Source organism: Rhea pennata, chromosome 20 (genome assembly GCF_028389875.1).
Source record: "Rhea pennata isolate bPtePen1 chromosome 20, bPtePen1.pri, whole genome shotgun sequence".
Classification (NCBI taxonomy): Eukaryota; Metazoa; Chordata; class Aves; order Rheiformes; family Rheidae; genus Rhea; species Rhea pennata.
The window spans coordinates 9175981-9197139 of record NC_084682.1 but is presented as its reverse complement, the minus strand read 5'-3'; the positions used below and the strand labels follow the sequence as shown (position 1 = coordinate 9197139).

The 21159-nt window shown below is 40.8% G+C and overlaps 1 protein-coding gene across 1 annotated transcript; it reads left to right on the top strand.

Moving 5' to 3' along the window:
- The first annotated feature begins 13286 nt into the window (after nt 1-13286).
- On the top strand, nt 13287-20537 carry RFC2 (replication factor C subunit 2). The gene is made up of 11 exons (XM_062592439.1): nt 13287-13450; nt 14043-14112; nt 14773-14814; nt 15208-15314; nt 16523-16624; nt 17234-17334; nt 18030-18187; nt 18551-18616; nt 19120-19200; nt 19368-19481; nt 20200-20537. The coding sequence occupies exons 1-11, from the start codon at nt 13341-13343 to the stop codon at nt 20308-20310; spliced, it is 1062 nt and encodes a 353-aa protein (XP_062448423.1). The 5' UTR covers nt 13287-13340; the 3' UTR covers nt 20311-20537.
- The last annotated feature ends 622 nt before the right edge of the window (nt 20538-21159 follow it).

Below are 21159 nucleotides of genomic sequence, written 5' to 3'. Positions count from 1 at the left end.
CCAGGCCTTTAAAACGTCTTTAGTATTCAATGACTTGAGCTGTCTTAAACAGCTGGCCTGACTGCGGGCACCAACCACTGAGAAAACCGAGTCCTGCCACTTTGGTTTCTCAGCCTTTAATTCTCCAGAAAAGCAAGGCCATCTCCAGAAAGGGCACTGACACTGTTATTAAATAACACAGGGCTCCCTACCTCAGAAGGTCTCAAAGCGCACAGGAAACAATCTTCATACACTTTGTAGGTGAGAAAAACATAAAGAAGTCCACATGACTTGCAGTCCCATGCAGCATCACCTACAGTCTCCTAATTTCCGGTCACTAATCTAATCAATAAGCCAGCTGTTCCCAATGAACTACGTACTCTGAGCGAGGTGTAAGCTGGTTAAAATTAGGGCTCTGTTAGTGAGCTCTGTCAGAGCTGTGCTGGCTCCCTACTGAGGTGTGGAATAATGGCAATATTCTTGTGCAAGGCAGAAAGAATATGGAAAAGTTGGGAGCCAATCCACAGTACAACTAGCTGCCCTCTACTTCCCCCAAACATGTATGTTTTTAATTAAGGACAGGTTTCAAGCAAAGACCCTGAGTGATCTAACTTAAATACTACAGCAATGGGCGTAGTGTAAATACACAGCTCAAAACGCACAACAAATCCTGTTTCAGCACTGATGCAGGGGAACGGGCTGCTGTCTTGCCTCTGGGAGAGCGCTGCATGGCGATTTAACTGCCTTTTGTTCTCTTTCCACAGAAAATGGAATTGCTATTTCCCATGCTATTCTGGAGCAGAGGAACTATTTGCCATACATTAGAATTTCAGTTTTCCCGCCATGATATGTTTTCATCATCAACTCATTCAACCATCCACTGATTCCAGCTGTCATTTGTTAGAAAGACATTAAAAGGTTTGAAGAATCAGTGTGATGTCTTTATAAGGAGATTACTTCTTTATGCAGTTTTGCTGTGACAGCCGCAAGATACCCCAAATGACCCGACTCTGTGATCAGATATTGCTACAGTGATTGCCAGGGGGCAACATGACTCCCAAAAATCTTACTAAAATGGATACAGAAAGGTTGAGAAAGCCAGATCTTCTGCCAGGTGTTTCTTTTCATTTTAGAGTATTTATTATGGAAAATCCTTTAGAACACGTATTTTGTCAGTCAAATGCCATGATACAACCCAGATCCAGGAACTCCGCACACTTTTTTCAGTTTCCTGCTAATTTAGTTCTACGAATTGCACTATATAAATTGCATTGTGTGTTCCCATAAGAAAGAATCACCACTTTAAAGCTGCCAGCATGGCTTCCTGTAGAGCACTGTACTGGGACACATGAAAATTAGACACATATAAGTCACATATAAATAAAATCCAAGCATTGGTTAACTTCCTGGAGATGTCTCTGAGAACCACCAAAGCAAGGGGTTCCTGGCCACAAGGGCTGAAAGCCCATTTTGTGCATGAAAAAACTACAGACAGCCTGGTCTGTTTTCAGCCCCTCTCTGCGAATGCGAGGGATCGGTCACGCAAGCATGCATCACAGCCCTAGCTTTAGGCAACGCAAACATACTGGGTGCGCCTCAGATTCGGCCAGTGAAAAACAGCAGCCTCTTAGTTGTGAAGATACAGCAGAATGAATGGAAAGGAAGGGAAATGTGTATTCCTTTACCTTTTTCAGAAGTAAGAAAATCTGAGGAGAGTGGCTACAAATATAAAATTAAAAGATGGAAAAATGCATTTAAAATAAGTTAATCTGTGGAACTCAATGTCAGGAGATATTAAGGATAATTAAGATAATTATACTGCAGCTGTAGCTATGTTAATTAGAATTAAAATTAATAAGTAGGAAACAATCCTTAACTTGGTTAAAAATAAACTATTTTGAACCTATTCTGTAATTGTTGTTTTCAGAGTTAGGCTTGTATCTCCTCCCTTTAAACCTATGATAGAAGTCAGCTTCTTAGAGGGGATGCTTGCTTTAATGGACTTTTGGTGTCATCCAGTAAGCAATTTGTCTGTATCTTTTATTTTATATTCTTTATATTCTCTACGGTATATCTAAGAATGCTTGTGGCAAAAGAACAGGAAAAAGGGTATCTATTGAAGGAAGGAAGGAAGATATTAATAAGATATTTCTTTTTTGTGGAAAAGACTTAAAAACATGAATTAAGCCATGTCACACATCAAGCATACAAATTGAATATATTGCTATTTCTAAAGAGGAAAAGAGAGAGAGAATGGGAGGGTGGAGAGAGAGTGAGATTTGCAAAACTAGGCTCAAAGTGTCATGGAAACAGCTTCCCTCTCAACAGACTGAAAATTTCACTTCTTGCTGCATATAGGTTAGCATGGCAGAGAAATCTACCCACCTACATACCATACCAAATATACAATTTAAGCAGATTATAAATACCGACCAAAGTCTAGAAAACCTAACAAATGATTAAATCTCATTGTTTTCTTTTTGCCACTGCGCTTATTTTAAGAGATTATAAATACTTTGCGACATCAAGGTCATAATAGAAAGCCATGACCGTATTGCCGTTCCAGAGAAAATTGCCTTTCGAATGACATACTGCAATGACCTTCAACTCTTAATAGTCAAGGAATTCAAGTCAGACAATCTCTGCACTTACAGTCCCCAGCTAATGCAGATCTCCCTTCGTAAGGCTGACTGGACTGATCCGGGGAAGAACAGCCAAGGGGATGTGCAGCGCAGGCTTCTGTCCTGCCATCACTTACATAGAAAATTAACAGAATACGAGATGTTGACCCCTGCACGCTGATAGCACTGCAAACTTGCAGGCCAGTTTCACTCTCCCTATTCCCACAGTGCAGTAAGTGTATCACTGTATTTAAAGTTCAGTTTGTGTATCTGGTAGATTCGGAAGAACGTAAGCCGGTCAATCTGGGAGTCGATGAAAATAAACTTCAGCCTTATCAGAAAGGATTCATTCCACCTTTACTGCCTTAACTGCATAATTTTAAGAGGTGTGGAACGCATAAAAGAAAGTGGTCAGCCTTTAACACAGAAGCAGACCTGTCCCACAACAGCTCTTGCATCTGTTATCCCAGGAACTACGGCCATAACTTGCCGAAGCCATAGACTTAGCCAGGACATGCTGTCACCGAGCTAGCTCTCTTGGAAGCCAGAGACTTTGATCTCTGCAGCAAAAGCTTACTTTCGATCCTTTACTATCTCTGCAACCCTCAGGCCTACAACAGATCATCTTAACAGACCAATATGAGAGAAGCTTTTATCCCTCACTGCAATGAAATGACGCCCAAGCACCCAGTCCTGGGAAGTACTTCACGCTCCCAGCTTGTTGATATCAAAGGGAATTGGGGCCCTAATTTAGCAAAAGTCTTAAGTGCAGGTTTAACTTCACATATAGGAGCAATCCCTGTGAAACCTATCAGATTAGATAGATCATGATATTCAAACCTGTACCTCTGTGCACTGTGGCTTGCAGGTACCTGGCCTTCCATGCATTACGTTGTTTTGAGGCAGCAGAACACAGCTGCAACAGGATGCCACTAGAGACATCACTAGGATTTCAGTCTGAAAATCCTTTATTTCCTCAGGAAAGCTCTGCTTTACTGCAGCATCTGGATTTACAATAGCATTCCTGCCTTTTAGCTGATTTTCCAGCTGTACTGATTGAGCCATAACAAAGCCAAAGGCCCTTTTCAAGGTTATATTGACCGATGCACTGGGCAAAGAAAGTCTGTTTCTGACTGCTGAGATTTTTTCAATTATTTCCATATAACTCCAGTTCTAATAAACCAAGTTATAATCTACAATCCTGCCAAATGAGGTGTCTGGCTGATGTGTACTGCTTTCACACAATATGCACGTATCTATACGCACTCTGCATTCTGTAGCACCTTTATCATATCCATTTTCAATGACAACATCATTCTAAGATAAGATTCACCAAGTAGAATTGTTTGTATATTATAATGCATTGAAACAAGGGACTTTCATGAAGGGCATTTTGCTGTATTCTAGTTGTACTGTGTCAAATCCTCACATTCACTAACACCTAACCCCAGTGAAGCAGCTGACTGATAAATTGTACAAACCAAACAGTTTTGAGAGCTGCTATATTAATTTTACAGCAAAGACAGTGTACAGCTCACAGTCCTTCTATAGTCCATTCCAATCTGGCTCCAAAGCTGAAGTAACTCAGTGAAGTTGGCATTTGCTTTACTGTATCGTCAACCTATGGGAAATGAACTTCTGAAAAAGCAGAGAAAGTCAACGGCTCAAGCCTAACACACATTCAGCCTAACAATAGCATATGAGATTTGCTGGGCTTTCAGCACCCTTTTGAGCTGGTGTCAGCATACACTTCAGGGGATTAACTAAGAATTCACTAATCAGATAGAAAGGGTTGCCACTGAAGAACAGTATAGTCACAGAGGACTTAGAGAGCATTCAAGTTTAGATAACCCTATCTGCTTGGGAAGCAGTTTACCTGATTAAGAATCCTCCTCTAGTACAGTGATTGTACAACTCTACATTCATCTGGGTAAGTACAAAAAAAAGGGGAATACAGGGAAAAAATCCTCTGGTCACCACAGTCTGAAAAGTGAACATAAGCCCACGATGTGCTCTGTTCAATAGATACATCATGGACAATTTCAGTTCAAACAAACATTTAAATTCATCAGAGTTACAAACTGTTTCAAACAAGGTATTACAAAGGAAGCTGTTCCTCCATATTAACTACAGGCAGCACTGCTTCAGTTGGAAACAGTCAATAGATTAAACCCTAAGGCCTGGAATTGTTTCCTCTCTTCTCCAGTCTCTGTGTATGCAAGGGAGGAGGCATCAGCAACCACAGCAATAAAAAGCAGTGGCCACACCAGCTGGCAGTGGTTTCCTCCCTTCATGGCTCCTGAAGAACAGCTCATGTTTTATTCATGAAAAATGAGGCCTCTGGAGGACTAAGCAAAAAAACAGGAAGCAAATATTTCTTGGGGACACCCAGTCACAGTCTGGCAGATGTCCAAGACATCAACAATCAGAGGACAGAGTGGAAGATGGAGGCATGAAACTTCCCTTCCAAACAGCCTTCTTGTGACAGTAAGAAGGAAGCTCACAAAGGGCAAACGGCATTCTGAACGTCACTTGCAGAGACCCAGTGGGTGCAGCAGGAACAAACTCTCCTCACATCCTGCAACAGAGGTCCATCCTATCGAGTCTCCAGGGAGTCACTGCACTGCAAGGGAAACGCATTCTCCGGGGTCAGTATGGAGGCAGGACAGGACAGGATCCCTCCAAGCCCACATCTGGGCTCAGAGCGAGCATCTTCCTGGGAAAATAAGAGATCTCATCTGCTTACGTAGCCGGACAGTCTTCTTCCATTTCTTTGTGTCCCCAATAAAGCAGTGAAAACTACCCTAAATGTCAGCGATGAATATCACAACCTCCTGTAGTCCTTCACTTTCCTGACAAGACTGATGTAAAGCTGCAGATGTCATTTACAGGCCACTAATGGGGATAACAGGAGTGTCCTGTAAATTCTAATTGTTTGCAGAGGAGCAACCATCAGTCCCCTCATCACAATTCAAACCTAACACTTACACAGAACTGGCTGTTGCTAGTTTCTTAAGCCTTACCACCAGCGTGAATGATTTCTAAACTTTATTTTTCACAGGACACTATAAAAAGGCCTTTCAGTACAGAGAAGCCTGGGCTGCTTCTTGCAGATTTCCAGAATCTGTAGAAGAGGGAAGAAGCTACCTTCTTCCTGAAGATGATGCATACTGGTGAAGCTTTGGCCACTGAAAACTACAAAAAATATGTAGCATTTTACATTAACATCCATCCCCCCCCCCCTTTTTTTAATTACCACCTAATGAACATTAGCCCTCAAAACATCTTCCCTACTGGGCTGAGTAAATAAGAAACAGGTCATAGAGGGATGGTCAGAATGAAACGAAGGGAAAAACAAGACAATAAAAAATTCACTTCAAGAGAGGCAGAGAACTGAGTCCTGGGATGCAGCAGCTACTATTCATTTAATAATGCCAACATTTAATATGCAAAGCTTTCCTGAGTGTCAGTAAAGTATATGGATTAATAATGGAATGTGGTAGAATAAGATGAAAAATAAATTAACATCTAACGTGCCCTTTATGTTGGCCAATGTGGGGGGGAGAGAAGGAAATCACCCTTTCAATGCAAGCATTACTAAAATTACCTTTGCAGAAAGAAACTAAAGGAAAAAAAATCAACAAATAAACCCCCCAAACCTAAAGAGATACCAATCTAAATTCTGGTTTTATTTAAGTCAGTGAGAATTTTCTCTTGTTCTACCATAGGACTAGGACTTTGTTCATTTCTCTCTTTAGTTAGCTTATTTATTTTGAAAAACCCATTCAAATACACCTAGCTGCTTCAAGTATGTGAATGCTCAAAGCCCATTGGAAATTGAAGCTTAAGCAGGCAAACTCTTAGCTGGCATCAGAAACCTAAGCCTTCAGGGTCGACATGTTTCTCTGTTCTTCAATTACAGTCAGTTTCTCCCCTACCAATATATTCATAAATATCTGCAACAGAGATTAGGAAAATTAGGAAGCTGATTATGCAGTTTCTACACAACCCAAGTACTCTCAGACACTTTCGGATGCATGAAACAAAGGAGACGGATACCAAGCTTCTCTCTTCCTATTACAGTTAAAGCCGCTTGGAGCAAGCACAGGTAAAAAATATATATATCAAGGAGATATATAAGTTAATGTTTAACTTTGATTAGATTAAGTCTGTTACTTTGATATACCATTAAAGCAAGATTTACTGGACATTAGACATGACAGGCAAGCAGTTCGGTTTATAAAGTCCTATATTCTTGCATAGCACTTAAATGCAATTTCAATGAAGTGACAAACTACTCCGCTGCTGAAGTGGAGCGCTCCCTACACCGCAACGTAATAACCCTTTCTGTCGGATTGTTTTTCAGAGGAGCAACACCTTACAACAGGTCAGTAGAAAAAGCGCAACTTGGCAGGTGTTCTCATGGAAGTCACTACACACCTAAAGATACTTAAACCTGACTGTATTCAAACTTACAGGCAAATCTCAGCTACCCAGTAAGGCGCTTTCTGATACAGTTCCTTCACTGAGAAGGGGCAAAATGGAAACCCAGATGTCTTTAATGCAGGAAAAAAAAAGTTTTCCTTCCCCTCTCATTTCTTAACAAGAGTTCTTCTGTGATAACTTTGATTATTGCTAGTGCAATAATGCACTAATAGTGAACTAATTGCAAATGGCTTGAATGGGAGATTGCATTAAACCTCATTAAGGCAAGGGAAATTTAAGGAAACAGTCCTAAATTTAGGGAGTTAGCTGAGGTGGAAGGGATATGGATTCCATGGTTAATACCCAAAGGTTTACCTCCACAGGAGTGCCCATCTCATGTCTTATCCAAAAGACACTGGGCCGCTCCTGGCACCACGACGGACTGCTGCCAACTCAAACCAACTACAGAAGAATGATCCCTATTTCATGCAGCACCTGGGTTTCACTAGACTTTAACCCCATTAAAAAAGAACTAATCCAGCTTCACCTAGTAATTCAGGACCATTTCCTTTCATGTTCTGTCAGACCAAGAAAAGATTCACAGGTGATTTTCTCTTGGGACAATGAAAGTTCTGAATATATATTTTGGTGTTATACTTAACATAATCTACCTATTCATCATTTAAATCCCAAATTGGTGTGCAGCTGCTAAAACCAATCTGGAGAGCATTAGTCCTATTTCCAAAGTATATCTGTGCAGAAACACACCAAACCTTTGGGAGAAACATTCACCCATATGCAGAGAGGTCTGAAGATAATAACCACAATCATCCTTTTGTTTGATTTTCCTCACTTTCTCTGTCACTGAAGCTCTACAATGCAGCTAAGAGTCCACCCTTACCTTAATCTTTTGCTAAAAGCCTTCTTTATGCTTTGAGCACCTCCCATTTTGATTACTGCAGCACTTCCTTATGACATTTCTAAATCCATGCTCTGCAGACTTTAAAGAATCCAGAGTGCTACAGCCTGCTAATTCTTGGGCTCCTGATAAACAATGACATTATTATATTTTCATCTTTTACATACAGAAAATCAGCACAAATGGATTTTATTTAAGATTTATTTTGTTTCATTCAGCCAAACATCGACTCCGATCAAATTTTTCCCAGCGTTTAAGGGACTCCATGCAATGAAATGGATTGCATAATGTCATGCAGCAGTCAGTGGAGAATATTACCAGACTGCTGACGTAAGGAACATGCACAAGAAAGTTTAAATTCTGGATGCACTGAACAAAAAGTATCCTCCTATGATGGCTGGCTTGTGTTTGACTAAAAGTAAAACAATACTGTAACTATAAAAAAAAAAAAAACTTGGTAGTAACTCCATTGCAAAATTCTTTCAAAATCTCTGACAATCTTTATTCAAATGTCAGTTCATATTCCCATTGTCACGGGAAAAGGAAACCACAGAGGCTAAGCGTTATGTCCAAAAACACAAATAAGGTGGTGCACTGGCAGAAGAGGCTACCTACCTCCATTTCAACTACTGGATGTTGTCATTCACTAAAGCTGGCTTAGCTGAGATAGTCCCCAGATCTCACACGGTTTTGCACAGTCCCAGGGCTGAGGCCTCAAGCAGAAGGCTCACAGACCACAGAGCCATCAAGATCCTTCCTCTTATGTCAGAGAGCCCCAGCAAGCCTCTCTCTGCTGCAAAATGCCTCTTGCAACACTTACATTTGGCAACAAATTCATGCACACAATTGCTTTCTCAATATCCTCAGGGAAACTGAAGGAGTCCGTGTCCTCCCCGGAGGCAGGCATTTATGCAAATAAAACTCCTTACATGGTTGAGGAAAGGGGTTGGTCCATGCCAGCGACAAACTGCAGGTGTGAACGGCCGAAGTGCTCACCCGGTCACTCCTGAAAGGATAAACACGTGACAAGCACAAATGAGCATTCTCTTCTCTAGCAGCTTTATCAACAGTGTTAATATCCAATATCTGCATTTGGGTTCCTAGAAAAACGTACGCTTAAAGAAGTGATCTTCTCTGGAGACAAAAGAAGTCTCGCAGAGAGTCTGTTCTTAGAACTGTCACGGGTAACCCCTGTGTGTCCTTTAACAGAGAGGTCCATACTCCCTCTACTGACTAAAGTTGTAACCACATCTCTGGTCTTGTCTTGAGTCTACGGGGTCTAGGATGTGCTTCTGAAAAAGAATGGACATTTCAACAACACTTCTAGCCTTAAGCAATCAAAAGCCAAGAGAGTAGGACTTGCAGGTCAGGGCTCTTGAATCTTGTTCTTGTATCATAAGCATTGGACAATTTACATTTATTCATGAACACAGGCATAAATATCTAAACATCTAAATCCATTCTTTTTAGAAGGTTATGGGAAAGAATTTTAAATATTTACAATATGATATCTTCCTGCAAGCAATAACCTGATATTGATCTTTGCATCTATCTTTTTTCCACAGCAGTCAATGGGCTTCAGTATGACTAGCCTGGCTTCCAGCAGTATAAGTTTACCAACTGCAGACTAAGACAGCAAGCTCTGCTACTGCTTGCAATTTCATGTGACAACATAAAAACTATGCAAGATACTTAAAAAGTAAAAAGAAATTAGAAGCTATAAATAAAAGTGCTCAGGTGATGGAGCTGACAGATTCATGTTATATTTACTCACGTTACCTCGGTGAGCTGCCATTGCTCTACAGCTACTAAAGATGCTCACATGAGAATAAGGATGAGGCAGTGGCTACAGAAATAATCTAGATGTTAGTGTTCTGACAGAGCCAATGTGTGATCTTCACCATATTATTTAAGAACAAACTTTAAACAATACACATAACATTAGCTCAGATCAGTACAAATTAACTAATAAATAATTCTAAAACAAAGTAAGTGTACCTCCCAGGGACATTCTACAGATGAACATATTAAAAGCTGGGGGGTGCTATGATGCTACAAGGACAAGTTAATAACCTGTGTATACTCAGAGAATCATCTCTGTTTTTTCTCTTAGAGCTCAAACACTGCAGCGCTACAGGAATCAAGGCCTCTGTCAGTCTGGGTCCAGACATGCCAAGCCCAGGAAACCCACTAACACAGTGATGCCATATATCTTAAAGCACCAGTCCAGCTTCCCTTCTAGCCTTCCCATCATTGCTTTCACTACTGGTATTTGTACCAGCTTTGCTTTATGCCTTTCAGTCCCAGTAAGCACACGATAAAATGGCTGATAGCATCAGAATTCATCCCACTCTCTCCGAGCTGACAGCATGAAAGAACGAAAGCAGGGAATAGTCTCATAGGGGACTGCAGATTCTGCATTTCACTGGCAGCAAGACCATCTGTGCTACGTGACCTACTTGTGGCAGCTGAACAACAGCGCACTGCAATAGGAGGTGACAGTTTTAAGCTAGACTGCAGGGCTGGTAGGGATGAGCAATGAGCAGCTTAAGGAACTTTGCACTTTCCCTAACATTGTCATTTAAGGTCTCAGCCCTTGGCCTTTTAAACCCACTGTATAGTAAGTATCAGTATTAGTCCTATCAATAACAGTAAACTGTATGCACAGCATTAATCCAAATATTGATCTCAAATATAAGACTATCATCATCTACCCCCAAAAAGATTGTGTACAAGATTTTTATTACTTTTCTGTAATGAATATGCAATACAAATACGTATTTTTCACTAATGACTTGCCTGAAGTTAGCTGCTTCTTTTAAGCTTTACTTCTATTGCCTTCTGATCCTTCACACACCATCATTTCATCACTTCACTCTTCATCTTCTTTCCCACTTTTAGTGTCTTTGCTAGCCTCATCTTCTTCAAAATCTAACAAATCACCTTCAGTTCCCACCATGGCATACGATATACAGGATTTCTTAAATCCTTTGTACGATAACTTCTGTCTGACCCCCTGACAAAACCTGCTATACAGGTCTTCTTCAGTTTCCCCGTAGGGGCTAGTGCATGAGCTCTTAACCAGAGCCAGTCTGAGAATAAAGACTCCAAATGGTCTTTGAAGGACACATTCCCTACTACATCAAGTACCTGCAGCTGAGTCATCATTGCTCACAGGACAATCACAAGATCTGTGGTCATTCTTTCTTTGAGTGCATCCAAGACAAGCATTCTTCTTGCTAACTAAATTGTTAGTGAAAATTGTGTGTCGGTACTGTAGAACAGATTAAATAAACCTTTTGTGTGTATGTTTTGGAGGGGCAGGCAGGAAGTAATTGTCTTAAATTCAGGATCATTCTCCTTTCAGGATAATACACTATATGTACTACATTCATGTGCATTCATGCATCTTTGATGATACATCAAAAGAGGTCTGCCTTTTCAGCACTGAATTTGGAATTCATTTTTATCCTGAATGTATCCTCTGATTTCAACAGAGGATAGATTAGCAATACATTACATTAGCAATACTTCAAATTCTGGGATAGATGTTTGTTTGAAATTTCAGCTCAGGATATTGTGACATCTCAGCAAACTAGGTATGCCTATCCACAGGGCATACATCACTTAATACCCTTGTGCCCTCAACAAACTCTTGTTCTGTGATTGACGAACTAGAGAATCATTGTGGAAACGTGAGCAGCTTCTGTATATATAGCAGTGCACAGGACCACAGTGCTTCAGAAGACTGTGCTCCAGAGAAACGCATATTGCAACTGATTAGCAGAAACATATCACAAGATCTGTCGTCAGGCTCTCTGCAACAATTCTTATGAATGGTCTTTCTCACAGTCCTTTGGGTGCTTATCAGTAGTAATACTGCATGTATAATGGTAGAATTAATGCTGGCCAGGAAAATTGTATCTTATCTAGAGACTGGCACTTCCTAAGAGTCTAACAACTGCTTAATTTGGCAAGAAACCAAAGCATGTCCAGTGTGTTATACTGACAGACTTTTATGACCAACAGTGTTGTATGCAGCTGCAGTATTTCACTGCCTCATGTTGGTTGCTGCCGAATATTGCAGTAAGCTAAATCCAAAGACAACAGTAACACAGCAAGTCTGAAATATTACTAGAACAATGCAGTTAGCCAGTATGCATGCTAGAAACAGTCTACACTGAAAAAAAACCAACTGCCTTGTCCTCATAAGACACATAATTATACCTTCATTTTACTCTCCTACTTTACCTCTATGGGTAAAATACAGCTAATTTAGACTGCCACTTAAAAGTCCGCAGATCACTTACAATTTCACCCTTATGTAACACCTACCACAAAACCACTATGAACTGTGTACAGCTATTAATAAAAAATAAAACAAAATTAAAACACCAACCATCCTGCCTACATAAAAGCTCAGATGCAAAACTATATAACAGAAAGTGCACCCTCCAGAGTTTTGGATCCTCATGAAGAACTCAACAAAAGCAATCGCTGTCAGGTCACAGGCAGAACCAGCTCCAAAGGCTGAAGGCAATGTTTTCATCTGCAAACACCCAGGTACAAACCTCAAAAGCCAAGCAACAAGCACCAGCCCTTAAGATAACTACACTCAAATGCAAATGTTAACAGGAAGTGATGCAAATTCACCCTCTTAAGAAGAGCATCATCACTCACACAGCAGTTCATATACGACCAAGACTAAATTCCTGTTTCACATCAGGTTTAAATTAGAAATACTAGTATACCCTAGACCGAAGGAAAAGTCCTCTAAACTCACTAAACCAACAGAAGTACCATTGATTCTGCTGAGCATAAGCAGAGCCTGAGGATGTAGTAAAGTCCCAGTAACTACCAAAATATCAAATCAAGAAATTCCAACGTTCAACAGCATTATCCCAACACCATTCTCTAGTAACACAACTTATGATGTTTGGCAATGCACTTTTTAACTGTTTTCATGTTACATGGGAAAACAGAGGTAGCTAGAAAATGAAACAAGTGTTTAGATCCCTGAGGCGCAAAAGCATTACTCTTTTTCTTAGAATGACTTAACCAGCCAGCAAAGGCACAGAACAGCCCGACTCCCAAAGAACTGCGCACCAGCCCACCCAGCAGTGCTGCGAGCGGCCCCGACCGCTAACTGCCCGCCCCGTCTCAGCAAAGCCTAGCCTAGCCTAGCCTAGCCTAGCCCAGCCCGGCCCGGCCCCTCCCGCAGCCGCCAGCACCGGCGGAGGGCGGCGGCACCGCGGCCCAGGAAGCCGCTCCGCGGCGGAGCCTCCCGGGCCCCCTCCGCCGCCCCGCCCCGCAGGGCGGGCCCGGGAGCGCCGCCCTCCCCTCACGGAGGCGGCGGGGACGGCGGGAAGGCCAGGGCCGGGCCAGCTGCCGCCGGGATGGAGGCGGAGGCCGCGGAGGGCGAGAAGGCCGGGCCTGCGGCAGGCGAGAAGCGGGGCTCCGCCGAGCCCCCGGCCGCCGCCGCCAGCGGCCATTACGAGCTGCCGTGGTGAGAGCCGGGAGCGACCGTGAGGGGAGAGCGCGGCCCGGCCGCCAGGCGCGCGGGGGCGGGGCTGGGGAGGGAGGAAGGGCCGGGGGCGCACGGCCATTGGAGCAGAGCGAGGCGGGAGGTGGGGCTTAGCGTGGCGTAGCCTATGGGGCGAGCGGAAGGGCGCGCGCGGCCTTCGCGCAAGCAGGGGGCGGGGCACGGCTGTTGGCGGGAAGGCGGGGGCGAGCGGCGCGTCCCCGCGTCCCCTCAGGAAGGGCCCGTAAGGGGCCGGGCTGGCGCCTGGCGCTGAAAACGGGCAAACGTTGGGGGGGAAGGGGGAAGGGGGGGGATGCTCGTGCTCGAGCTTCATCCTCCCTTCCCTGCTCCGTACTAACAAAAGTTACTGACTGGGACAAAACAAGATTTGAGGAATTAGTGTCATGGAACAAAGCACTTAGTGAGGGGAGTGAAATCCTCTGGGGTTTTTACGTAGAACGCATCAAGCCATCTTCGCTCCACGCTGTCTTAATGCAGTCCTCCTCTGGTGAACCGGGTAAAACGCTACAAAAACGTGATTATGTGTGCTTAAGCGTTTGGGGTTTTACTTTTACAGGGTAGAAAAATACAGACCGGTGAAGTTATGTGAAATAGTTGGAAATGAAGACACTGTGAGCAGGTTGGAGGTGTGTTGCAGTCCCTTCATGTTTTATAGGTTAGCTCAGGAAACAACTCTGTCTAGATTCGCAGACCAAAAAAAAAGCACTTTTGTGTTTATAGGTGCATGCTTGAGTAAGTGGAAAAAACCTTCTGACTTAATGTAGAAATCAGGTATTTTAGAACACATTTGAGTGGTGTTGTAAAGAAATAACTGCTTCTCAAATTGGGATGATGCTTAAATTGGCTTTGTTTTGATACGAGTTAGAAAACTTGTAGCCGTTATAATAATACTATTTCAATGAATAAAGGTAGCTTATACTGCAATGGAAAGAAACATGTTTAGCATTTTTTCTACTGAAAGAAAAATATTTTTGTGATAAATGAGTTTGTGAACACAGCATTTGTTAGCAGAAAGCTCATAGTAGCAAATAAGTAATTAAAATAGATAAAAGGGAAAGGCAATAGTACTAAAAACTGTGATATTAAGTGCTTTTAAGTTTCTCCGTATTATTCTAGGGGTTGACTTCTAACTGATCAACTGAAAAAACATAAAGACACTGAGGTTCAAAAAGAGGAAGCAGGAGGGAGAAAAATGATTAGCTCTTTTTCTCGTGGTTAAAATGGAGTAGAATTGGGAATTATTTGGTGTCAGTTTTCTTACATCATTTTTTATTATTTTATCTTAGGTCTTTGCAAAAGAGGGGAATGTACCAAATATTATAATTGCTGTAAGTATTGTTATGCTGTACTGTGTTGCACTATGTAGGTCCTAGCTTCTGAACTGAGCCACAGTAGCCTCCCAGTATAATTTACATGGTTCCTAAATGTCTGGGTAAAAGAGATCATGACTATACAGTCACAGAGCAATATTCCTGGCAGAATACACAAGAAATAGCCTTCTGTTGAGAATTAACTTAGTCTTTAGGTGCCCATTGAAGCATGTCTTGTACTTCTCCCTGCAGCATTTCTGTTGGGGGCTGGATTCTGAACTCTGGCAACTCCTAGTCCAATATTCTCTCTCCAGTTCCCGCCTTGCAGCTATTTTTCATGATTGGGGAGCACTGCAGAGAGTACAAACCAGAAAATGGCATAAAACTTAACAGCAATTGTTGCATTCCCAGGGTCCTCCAGGAACTGGCAAAACCACCAGTATCCTCTGCTTGGCTCGTGCTCTGCTTGGTCCTGCATTAAAGGATGCTGTTCTGGAGTTGAATGCCTCAAATGACAGGTGAGAATGAGGGCTGTATAAATCTAGTCATAGTTTTAATGAAGAAGCAAGTATCCATTTTTATTTTTAGTTGAACTCAGGCAGCTTTGACAGGCTTATTGGTACAGTAATATCTATAATACTTATTTTTTAATGCATTTTTTCCAATTAAAAGTTAGGTGATCTTTGGCTATCCATCTATGAATATGCCAGTTACCACCTGATGTTTTACAAACTTGATACACAAAAATGCAAGCAGATGGCACGCAGAATCTGTCATGGTACTGTCTTCTCAAATTTACTTTAAAGAGTAATGCTTCTTGCATTCATAAATATCCTCCTAAGAATGAAAAGAGAATGAGTTGTTTAGAATGGAACTCTTCAGTGCTTAGGACAAAAAGCGATAGAAATTAGAACTGTAAAGGTAGTTGATTAAACTGTAGGATGAGTGTGTTATGTATGTAGAGGGCACTGAATCTTTTCTGAGGATCAGGGGCTAAAGCTTAATTATAATATTTCCCAAGTCCTTTAGTAGACCCTGTGCTGAAGTATTCTGAAGATGATAATGGAAGGTTGTATACAGGTACAATACATTCTACTGCTTCATTAATATCAGTTACAGGAAAACTTTAGAATTATGACATTCATTGTTCTAAACAGAACAAAACGAAAATCATTTATTTTTAAAAGTAACTCTTTGATCAACTCCGTCTAGGAAAGTGTCCATGTTGTGCTAGTATAATGCAGATGTCCAGGTGGTTCTCTTAAATTATTCTGAGTTACGGGTAAGTCTGAGGATGTAAAGTATTGGCAAAGCAGTCTTAAAAACTTTGGCCCTTGTTCACTTACTAACCTTACCTTTTGCCAAAGGTAACTGCTTTTGTTGCAGTGCTGTACGTAAGGTCACTGAAATAACCTTTTAAATTATTTTTTCAAAACTTCCAGAAAGAAGGGTTGTTGAGGTTTAAATCTTAATCAGTAAGGCAATCTGGCTTACAACATGGTGATATGAACAGTTACAGTGGCACAGCTGATGGGACAGAGACAAAACAGGAGGAGAATATGCTTGAGCAGGTGGTTTGGACTAGATGGTCTCCAGAGGTCCCTTCCAACCTCAGTTCTGTGATTCTGATTCTGAGAATGGGAGCTCAGGAATGCTTAAGCTGCAGCTGTGGAATAAGGTCTATTATGTAACTTACGTAACTGAATTACTTGAATTATTGTTCCAGAGGCATTGATGTTGTGAGAAACAAAATCAAAATGTTTGCCCAGCAAAAGGTCACACTTCCAAAAGGTCGGCATAAAATAATCATCCTTGATGAAGCAGACAGGTACATTGTTTTTCTCTTGACCTCAGCTACACATGAAATCTGTTCTGCTTATCTTCTTTCTGCAAAATGGCTGTCAAAGATAGTCTTAGCTATTGCTATCAGGCTATCAAAAATAATTTAGTAAGAAATAGGTATGCATGGAACAGTGGTCTTACAAGATTCCTCTTATTGAGCAGAGATTGCTACCTTTAAAGAGATACTGAATACTGGGTTGGAACAGGGATTTAGCTGGGCATGAAATAGCATCACCCAGTTCAATGGCTGTTTTTGTTTGGAAAGAATCTGGCTTACTGTAGACAGTGTTAATTTCACTGGATGAAAACAGGCACATTCTCCTGCACCTGCCTATAAGTACTAATATTCTCAGTAGTATTCTCCAGAGTATTAATGACAATGTTAATTTTGTATGTTAGTCTTATGGAGGTCTCAGTGACAGGGTGATCTGCTTACATGCCTAGCAAAAGCTGCTTAGTTTACCAAGCCAGAATATCAAGTAATTTACAAAGCACTGTCAGAGTAAACTCTGATGCCTGTACAAAAATAGTTATTAGGCTGCAGTTAAAAGTCATCGAAAGACAAAATCTGTCCTAACTCCTTTTTTCCCCCCAGCATGACAGATGGAGCACAGCAAGCATTGAGAAGAACAATGGAAATTTATTCCAAAACAACACGCTTTGCGCTTGCATGTAATGCCTCTGATAAAATCATAGGTAAAGTGCTGCCAGTCCCTGCTTTTGTAATATATTCTCCATACTGTTGGCTAACTTTCAAAGTAATTTTCTGAAAGACCTTGAACCTGCTTATTGTAAGAAGCTGTGGTACTTCTGAAACTCAAACCACCTGAAAATCCAGCTAATAAAAAAAGAGCATATTTGAGTAGCCGGTGAACCCTCTGAACAGCTGTTTCTATGCTATGCATCTCTATGGAACCAGATTTCTAGTACTCTGGGGTTAATCTCTGTCCAGCTTCTGATACAGTTTAAAATGTGTTTGGTGTATTGTTTACTGAGTATTAACCCCTTTTGTTGACATGCCTCCTATGGCAAAATCTTCAAGTTTCCCTACCCACTAAAATATAGTAGACAGACTGTTTTTGTTTAAGGAGTTAAAATAGCATGATTAATGTCTACAATTAGAAAACCAACAGAACAGAAGCTGAGCTTGATATGTGTTTGCTCATACGAGGGCAAAATCAAATAGTGCATTTGGGCTCAAGTGAAGGACTATAACATAATTGTATATGCTGAAGCATACACTATATTCTGTCTGGAGCTGACAGATTCTTTTTCTTTAATAGAATATGACAAATGAAGAGCTGGAAACTGCGATATTTTCTTCCAAGCTGAGAAGAAACATTTTTTTTTAAGAAAAGAGGGAAACATTAATTATGCATCTCTATCCTCAGAACCTATTCAGTCTCGGTGTGCAGTGCTACGTTACACCAAGCTGACAGATTCACAAATCCTTGCAAGGCTACTGAAAATCGTTGAGAAGGAAGATGTGCCATATACAGATGATGGACTGGAAGCCATTATCTTCACAGCCCAAGGAGATATGAGACAGGTAAAAGAGGAAAGGCAGTGAAACCTTGCTTTAAAACCTCTGTTTAAAGCAAAAAACTTTAAGGATTTATCTTTGGAGAGGGAAAGCAACGGGAATGTGATCTATGGCACAATAGTAGCTAAAGTGTTTAGTTTGGCAAGGCTTAAAAAGTGGATCTGCTACTTAAAAATTAATTGATGAAAATCAGATACTGACTTGTTGGAGGAAAGAAAGTCCACATACATTTGCTGTTTATTTTGTTGTCTAACTTAAAGCTGCTTATTTGGTATAATTTACTAAGAAGTCTGTATTTCATCCTGAAGAGAGAAGCCAGAAGTAGAGCACTTCAGAAAATAACTGACATCTTAATTTTTCTTTTCATAGGCATTAAACAACTTACAGTCCACATATTCCGGATTTGGCTTTATAAACAGTGAAAATGTTTTTAAGGTTAGTAATAGTGTAAAACAGTGATGCTAGAAGTCTAGCCCCTGTAACTATGTGAAATCTTCTTTGAGATACATAAAACTTAAAAAGCACTTTGCCAGTTTGCAGGCAGTGTAAAGCATGTAGCAATTATGTCATTAAGCAAAACAATAAGTCCATGTGCCTTTTGAAAATACAGGGAGCATTTGCAGACCTTAACAGCACATCTGAGACTTTTTGGCTTTACACCTATCTCGGAGCACATGAATCACATGACTGGTGGGAAACTTCACAGTGGTAACTCTTGAATCTATTACTTGAGTGGTCTCTTTTAGCACTTTTGAGTCTGCCATTGCATGATAGCTATATTACTGTAAAGTCACATTATTTAAACTATAGTGAATTTAATCTGTATTATAGGATAAGTCTGATTCAATACTTCAACTGTCCAGAAGCTTAGTGAAACTACTGGGGTCTTAGTGCAGGATGTTCTAGTATCTTGAAATTTAATATTCTCTTTGACATAGGTATGTGACGAGCCTCATCCTCTGCTTGTGAAAGAAATGATACAACACTGCCTCAATGCAAATATTGATGAAGCATACAAGGTTGGTTTTCATGGATTATGTCCCTGTAATCAGACATGTTCTCTCTACAGAATGCTTGTTTTGAAGACTTCACAGCATGCTTTGTTATTCAAGATAAGGGAAAAACTATGCAGTTGACTCACCTGATAAGTTTTCAGATAAATGTTGAATTATCCTTACTTGCACAGATTCTTGCCCACCTGTGGCGACTTGGGTACTCTCCAGAAGATGTGATTGGCAACATTTTCCGTGTGTGTAAAACCTTTCAAATGCCAGAATATCTGAAATTGGAATTTGTCAAGGTTAGTAGTGGGGTTTTGGGGGCCTTTTTAAAAAGACAACGTGATCCATTATATAGCAGCAGCAGCAAATCTCCACTTGAGATTTGCTAGATATTAGTGCAAAAAATATTTTAAACTTTTTATTACTGTTTCCCTTCCCATCTTGCCTCACCTGTTTGTCAGTAAGAATGGTCACTTGAAGACTAAAGTCTAATTGTGGCTGTCACTATTTTAACTAGAATTAATAACAGATGTAAATAATAAATTCAGACAGCCATTAAATCAAAGATTCAGTTAACTTTTTGAGAACTTTCTTCAAGAACACAGTCGATTCTAGTCCAACCGATTGCAAAATATGAAATTGTATCGACAGCCAATTGACAAATGGTAAACTGATGTGATGGAATCACTTTTAGATTTAAAACCTGTCCTCAAATATATGCACCATGCTCCCTACAAAGGGAGTGGGGAAATACAGACTGTCATCAAAGAACAGCATTCCAGTTGGTCTACATTAGAATGTGATAGCACTATGAGTGCTATCAGTGTTTCTTATAAGATAGGTTTTTCTTAGCTGCAAATGACTCTGAAGCTAGTCTTTTAGCAGTAAGAGATATTTAGCAGATTGTCACTAGTCTTACTATATGTAGACTGTGAGAGATCAAAATAGACCAGGAAATATTTTGCTAATGAAACAGACTAAGAAAAACAGAAGATTTGACAATGTCTTTATCACCAGGAAATTGGGTACACTCATATGAAGATAGTGGAAGGTGTGAACTCACTCTTGCAGATGGCTGGACTGCTGGCCAGATTGTGTCAGAAGACTACACCTCCTACAGCAAGCTAGAGTATCTGACTGAGCTGAAAGCGACATTCTGGAAGGTGAAAGATTGATGTGTGAGATCAGTGACTCTGTGTGTGTCAGAGTTGTGTCTGTCCTGAATTCTGCATGCAAAGAGCTTGTTCCTCTGGTTTTACTAAATACCAGAAAAATAACCAGGTTCTGTTGTAAAAATGATTTGTACTTTCTTAATTTAGACCAATAAAGCTTTAGAATATACTTTAAACCAAAAACTCTTACCTGTGGTATAACTGAGGTGGAAAAGATGACTGTAATAGTCCAGTGTAAGGAGAAATACTAAGGTTTTCTCTCTACTACATCAGCAAAAGTGCTTATGGCAATAGTACCCAGACCTAACAGCAGGTAAAACAAGGGTTTAATTGCTTTGTTAGTGATTGTATATCACAACTGATCATTAGTGGTGGTCTTACTGAGACGAAGAAAGAAATACTCTTATGGACAGAAAATGACCCTCATTTAATGAAGTTACAAAGGATGCAAGGTGTTGCAATTGGGTGCTGTTTATAGGCTGTGGGTAAGTGAGAATTCTTCACCAAGCATACTTAGAAGGATTACATTTGCACACATCTCAGCTTCATCAGTGCCAAATTGATCTTCACTGGCAGCGTAACTCGGCTTCATTCTAAAAGACTGGCCCTTGCACTGAAGCAATAACTGAATATACCCTCCTTTCTTCTGTCTCAGCTGTAGGGGTAATGATATCTTAAACTGCCCCATAAAGACTTCTTGAAGCTCATCTAACAGAGCCTTAAGACAATCCTTTTTAATTCAGAGTGCAGGAAAGCAAATTAACTGACAGCTAAAGCACAGACACATTTGTGCTTCTGTTAAACT

Bases quoted from the DNA above. Each gene is read 5' to 3' on its own strand.
- RFC2 (XM_062592439.1), top strand. From the start codon at position 13,341: ATGGAGGCGGAGGCCGCGGAGGGCGAGAAGGCCGGGCCTGCGGCAGGC. The intron at 14,113-14,772 runs GTGTGTTGCAGT...ATTTTATCTTAG, and splicing joins ACACTGTGAGCAGGTTGGAG to GTCTTTGCAAAAGAGGGGAA. The intron at 15,315-16,522 runs GTGAGAATGAGG...TTATTGTTCCAG, and splicing joins TTGAATGCCTCAAATGACAG to AGGCATTGATGTTGTGAGAA.